Source organism: Triticum urartu, unplaced genomic scaffold (assembly GCF_003073215.2).
Source record: "Triticum urartu cultivar G1812 unplaced genomic scaffold, Tu2.1 TuUngrouped_contig_5618, whole genome shotgun sequence".
Classification (NCBI taxonomy): domain Eukaryota; kingdom Viridiplantae; phylum Streptophyta; class Magnoliopsida; order Poales; family Poaceae; genus Triticum; species Triticum urartu.
This window is the reverse complement of record NW_024116307.1, coordinates 1-6,225: the sequence shown is the minus strand read 5'-3', so window position 1 is coordinate 6,225 and position 6,225 is coordinate 1. Positions and strand designations below refer to the sequence as shown.

Below are 6,225 nucleotides of genomic sequence, written 5' to 3'. Positions count from 1 at the left end.
TGCCAACCCAAACGCAAAGGGGGACGGATGATGAACAGGCAACCGATCCAAACGGACAAAAAAACGTCGGTGCATTGGAATTTCTCTAACGTTTGCCATTTCAAAGGCTTGCACCATTATTGGAGTGAGCAAACCTCTGCGAACTCGCGCAGAGCAAACATCAACCACAGTTTCAGAACCAGGATAAAAGAAAATGTAGCAAAGCATTTGACATTCCACAAAGGCAGAGATATTAGATTGCGATGGATAACAGGAATTTGGCTTTCTAGTATGAAAACAGAAATGTCAGCACAACAATTCTCACACTGAGTACATGAGATAAAGTACTGGTTTCCTCATGTAATCCCTTCGTTGACTACAGTTATGCGCCCACTTGTTCCAATATTCAGACATTACAACTTTTTTGGCGAACGATAACACTCCGAAATATTTGTCCAAGGCAACATGAAAGTCACCGCACTTCAATGATTTATGGAAGAATAAGGGGGTTTCAATGTTCATGCTGTTTCCTATTAGTAATGGACTATTGGTTGGCCCAGTAAGTGTTACTGGTAGAGATTACTAGCTGCATCACGTTCTTGTCTGATACTGATCTCACCATCGGTGTTGTATCTGAAAGGGGAACAACAATAATATAACACGTCAGTGTCGGTGACTAGAGAAACATAATTGTAAACTAATATGCCAGCAACTGCATTGCTTTACTTCTTATCTTGACTAACTGCTGGCAACCAGTTCCTTATCTGAAGGGCATGAGTTAACTGGTAAGTTTTCAGATGTTTCCATCTCCAATTGTTTGCTGCCATCATCAGCTGAGAAAAGAATATTGTTAATAATTAGTTTCAGCGTCATAGCAAATGAAGTAATTTCTAGTAGCTGCCAGAAATTTCAAGAATGTTTGCCGTGTGAGAAATTCACAAGCATGGTATGAAAAGATTCTCAGAATAGTTCTGAAGAAAATGGCGTAGAGTAGAACACTGGGAAATCCTACTACAAAATACACCAAGCATCTATGTCCACGTAACAAAGACTGGTATTTTCTTGCTAACAAATCAGTGAACTGAAAGATGAATACCAGGTGCAATAAATTAGCTCCATTCAGAAATAGACGGCATTTTAGAAAGCAAGCAAATTCTTACTTTGACAGGTAAAAATAATATAAAATATCTATTTTAGATGGTGTGAGATTTAACCAACATATTCATATAAAATATGACAGTCAAACTTGCATACTGGAGACCATGCTCATGTATAAATGGTGTTTATTTATGAACACAAGTAGTGACAAATTTGACTAGATAACCATGCATTAAAGGGTAAAAGTAAATCAGGTATTTCTCCAGAATTAGCACATTTTGAGCTTCCAGTACCTTATTCTGCTTAAATGGGTGTGTGTAAACCAATCAGAAAGTTACATATACACGCAAATGGATTTATAAGTATTTAACAGAAACAAGCCATTTCAACTTGTCAGAAATGCTTGACTGTCATTGGGCAAATAAAGGATTACAGGCGCCACAGGACTAACCAGCTTTCTTCTCAGCCTTCTTGAACCGTCGATCTTTCTTTCTATCACTATTTGATGGCTTATTGTACAAATCCTTGTACTTTTCAAGCAAATCCTTCTTCTCTTCTAATAGACCAAGCATTTCATATGCAACTTCAACTTTCCGTATATATTCTTTACTAGGACACTTGCGACCACATGCTTCAAGGGCACCAAAGAGCTAAGCCATCAGAGAAGGCAAGCAACGGTAAGATCATATTAGAAATTACCAGCCAATAAACTTGAAGGAAAAGAGTAGGTAGAGTCAGTGAAGAGTAGAAGACATTCGAGGTCCATACCTTGATAAGCCTATCTAGCATATTGTTTCTGTAGTAAATTGCCAACATAAGACCGCAGAAACGCCAAGGAACTGAATGCAGGTCATGGGCTATTTTCTTCTCCCAGATTTTATGTGCTTCCTCTGCTCTGTTGTCCTTCTCAAGTGCACGCACTAATTGCTCGTATGTTCTGATGGTATTTCCTTGCCCTTTGCTCAACATCCATTTTATTACCTAGGTTTGTAGTTGGCAGAAATTTAATTCATACTGTATAAAAGATAAATTCAATAAAAATAAATTAAATTATAATCTGCAATACTTGGACAACTCTATGCCATTGTTCCTCCTTTTCAAGAGCTACAATTGCTTGCTTTAATGAGGCGAGTGGAAAGTCCTGCTCAAAGGCGATCCATGCATCAAGGGTGCTGTAAACAGCTTCTTTTGAGTCTTCAAGATCAAGAAGCTGCAATTTAGAGATGAGAATGAATAAGCTACTAAAAGTTTTTAGGGACAACAGTTGCTAGTTGATTACATAGTGCAAGCTCATTACTTGCCTTGAAGGCGCAAGAAAACTTTTTATAGTTCATATTTGGTATATAACAAGTGAAATTGCACTTCTGCAACAACATTTTGATTGTTAGTTATTACATACAATCCTTTAAATTATGCGAACATGTGATTTGGAGCTCTACAGGCACCAGCTAAAGTATAAGTATCATTGACGCATGATAAACTCAAAAGACAGAAAAGATAATATTAAGACTATCTTTATGTAATGACGTACAGTGTTGATAAGGAATTTCCTTTTCTCTGCTGATGAAAGGGTGTGCCCAACCGGCCCTTTTTTCAACCCCCTTGTGCTCTTTTGTATGCGATCAATGATTGCATCATTATCCTGTGAAGCAAAATCAAATTACTTAACCTGTTGTCTATCATATTCTTGGGATTAACAGCATGAGGCTATAAAAAAGTGTAAGGCCACATGTGAAGCACAGGGCTAAACTCTGTCGAAATACCTTCACGGCCGTACTTGGCTTCTTCAACTCCTTTTGCCAATACCCTCGACGACCATTGGTAACTTTATCATCTGTAGAGAAATTCCTGGTAGCATGCTTGCCACACCAACCTGCCATGGATTGATATTTCATCAAAGGCGCCAATCATCTAGAAGAAAATGAAGGGTGATTCAATATGGCGAAGTGAAAGAAAGGTCTTACATGAAACAAACGAGAGTGACTCGGCGTGTGAACTCCATCCCCTGCACGATGCAGACAATATTATTTGGAGAAGTCAGAGGTGAAAAAAGTTTTACTTACTCAAAAGGTATCTTGTCATGGAATGGAATTAGAGGCAGTGAAGCAAGCAAAAAGCTTAACTCACGTGCTATAAGCTTATAATTGTGCCACTCAAATTTAGAAAGTGTAGTATTGCACCAGAAATGGAGCAAGAACGCCACCAGCTAACCGATAAGGAGCAAGGATGCTTTTAAAGTAAGGGAACGTTTTGACAGCAGATTGGATAAAAGGGAGCAAATCTCACGAGTATGCAGCGGCAGGGTCGGAGGGAGCGAAGCTGGCGATCGGTAGGCGGCGCAGAATGCCAGAGGATCGCCGGAGATGGCCAAGCATGGCTGCGAGAGGAATGAAAGCCCCTTAATCAGTGGCGGAGCTATAAACAAATTGCTGGGCGGCCAAGCTAAAGAAGAACACATTTCAATTCTGAATGTTGTCATTAATAACTATCATCTGTAAACAACAATGGATTTACATAAACTGTAAACAACAATGGCTTTGCATAAACTGTAAACAACAAGACATTCAGTGATTTATTTATGCTACCACAGACGAATAGACAATAACCTAACGCTTCGTTTGGATGTCTCCATTGGAGAGCTCCGTATTGAATTGGTCTAAATTCCAAATCAGTGAGGAAACTGAAATGGCACGAATACGAATTCACCTGTTTGGTTGTTCAGTGAATTGGCCTTTGAAATGCCTGAGATTTCAATACCAAACATGTTTGGATGACAAACTTTGGAATTAACAAACAACACTTACTCTCAAATTCGAAACAATAAACTTTAGGAGACATGGTAGGAAACTTAAAACCCATACTGAACACTTGTCTACATTCTCTTGATTATGAAATCAGACAACTCGGCAAAAAATATTTTAATGGCTGAACTTTGGTACTAACATCTGATGTAAACATTGTAAATTAGCTAATCAGAGAGGGATATGGAGGGGGGAGGAGAAGAGGAGGTTGGCTATGGCCATGCTGGAAGAGTAGAAGAATTCATAAAGGGAGCGGACATGGAGTAGAGGAGCAGAGGAGCTGCAGCTCTGTCAACCATGGTGCAGAAAGAGGGGGTGTACAGGAGGACGGAGGGGCATGGCATAGGGGGGCGTGGATCCAGGGGGTCAGGGCGCGGCTGATCCAGACGGGGGCGCGGGCTAGAGGTCCCGGGCCGCCGCAGACCTCCATCTTGGTGGCCGACCGGCGCTGGGATGGGATGTGGTACGGGGATGGGACGCGGTACTGGAGTGGGGAAGAGGAAGAGGGAACGGGGGAAAACGACCCCTGCGCAGCCGCCGATGCTCGTGGTGGGCGCCGCCGCCGAGCTCCTAGGTCGCGGCCGACCTCCCTGCTCTGTTTTTTTTTTTGGAAAGTGAAATTTAGGGGAAAGATATTGGGAATGAGTAAGGAAATTACCTATGCAGCTTGCAGGGCAAGGAAAATAGGAGAGGATCAGATTCAGAGAAGGAGATGCGTCGCCGGCTTGCCGCTGCTAGCTTTTTTTTTTTTTGAGACAAGCTGAGTGCGGTTGCGTGGCCGCGTGGCGCCAGTCGTGGGCCGGGCGACTTGCTGTGGACGATGTACGCCGCTGGCCGGTGGCTGCTGTGCCCTGTGTGACGGTCCGTCGGCGGCGGCGGGCAGCGGCTGCGTGTTGTGTCGATGTGTTGTGTTGGGCTGGGCTACTCTGTGATGTGCCGAAACTGTCGATGTGTGTGCTGTGTGTTAGCTGGGTTGCTACGGGATTCTCAAAAAAAAAGCTGGGCTGCTGCCTCCCTCAAAAAAATGTTGGGCTGGATGAGATTACGGCCTCTAGGCAGCTCGGCTTCCGGGCATCGTTTTTTCCCCTAGCGCCGTCTAGGGTTTACCCATCCTGGTGATCACGCCAGAGTCCACAGAAATCCTCACGTCCTGCCGGCGATTAGTCGGTGCGACGGGAGTCCAGATAGGTAGGAGCCCTCGAAAGCACGTTGGCATGGCGGATCCACTGGCAGTTGATGGTAGCGGGGAGGAGGATAGGCAAGGAGGAGATTAGATGGGAGCTTAGGTTTAGCGGGGGGCAGGAGGAAGAGAGGGAGGATGCTGAGGAGGTTTGCGTCGGCGAAGAGTAGGGAGGGAGATCCGGCTAAGGAGGATGGGAGTAAGCAAGAAGATGTTAGGGAGAAATGAGATTGGGGTCCGGAGACGAACCCGGGGGATCGGTTCAAGGGACTCAACTTGCATGGGGGCAGGAGACGGACCTAGATTTTCCCGCGGAATTGGAAGACCTGATCAATGTGGTTCGGTGGTTGGCAATCTTCAGAGTCCACACCACAAGGACGTTAAGTCATTCTGCTCTATTCAACATGATGTGTATTTCTTGGGCATCGACACAGAAGGTTACTTTCAAACCTATGGGGGATAATTTGTTCATTGTCCATTTCAGTTGTTTGGGAGATTGGAAACATGTGACAGATGGTGTCCTGGGATTATTTCGAGATGCAACAATGGTGATGCAAGAGTATGATGGATTTAGCAATGTGGAAGCTTACAAATTGGATAAGATCCCGGTCTGGGCAAGAATTCAGGGAGTGCCAGATGGGCTCATGAGAAAGAAAGAACTAGCGGAGAAGGTAGCGAGGGAAGTTGAGGGCCACCTACAACGGTGATTGTTAATGAAGGGATAATTAACCCCTCCAAATTCTTAAGAGCAAGATTGTATCTTGATGTAATGTTCCTTCGGTGAGATTTGTTCCAATACTAATAAAAGAGGAAGAAATATCTGGTCTACTATGAGAAACTGCCAGATTTTTGTTTTGTTTGTGGCCTTATGGGACATGTGGTGGAGTGTGGCGATGGAGTTCATGATCCGAAGGAGTGTGAGTGGGGTGATTGGCTACGTTGGAACTTTGAAACTTCTAGTGTTCGGCGGAGTGGAGGGCGAGGTCGTGGTGAAAGAGGAGGGACTGAAACAGGTGATCTCGGTGGTAGGGGTGGTGAAGGTGACGTGAGCGGAAGAGGAGGAAGAGGGGACGTAGGTGATTTTGGGCATGGAGATGGAGGAGGGCGATTGTGAAGAGCAGACGGAGGTCGAGGTAGAGGCGGTAGGGGGGGGGGGGGTCGGGGAAG

General features: G+C 44.2%; 1 protein-coding gene across 3 annotated transcripts; it reads right to left on the bottom strand.

Moving 5' to 3' along the window:
* Window positions 1-232: 232 nt before the first annotated feature.
* On the bottom strand, window positions 233-4,555 carry LOC125529460 (pentatricopeptide repeat-containing protein At4g18975, chloroplastic). 3 transcript variants are annotated; one of them, XM_048693870.1, is made up of 11 exons: window positions 4,405-4,555; window positions 3,364-3,454; window positions 3,042-3,082; window positions 2,841-2,950; window positions 2,609-2,719; window positions 2,379-2,441; window positions 2,144-2,287; window positions 1,846-2,058; window positions 1,529-1,727; window positions 706-812; window positions 233-612 (listed from the first exon to the last, which is right to left on the bottom strand). In XM_048693870.1, exons 2-10 carry the CDS (start codon window positions 3,450-3,452, stop codon window positions 718-720), a joined length of 1,065 nt encoding a protein of 354 aa, XP_048549827.1. In that variant the 5' UTR covers window positions 3,453-3,454; window positions 4,405-4,555; the 3' UTR covers window positions 233-612; window positions 706-717. The 3 variants fall into 3 exon arrangements, with proteins under 3 accessions (XP_048549827.1, XP_048549829.1, XP_048549828.1); XM_048693872.1 differs by lacking the exon at window positions 2,379-2,441; XM_048693871.1 differs by lacking the exon at window positions 4,405-4,555 and having other exon boundaries at window positions 3,364-4,236.
* Window positions 4,556-6,225: the final 1,670 nt, after the last annotated feature.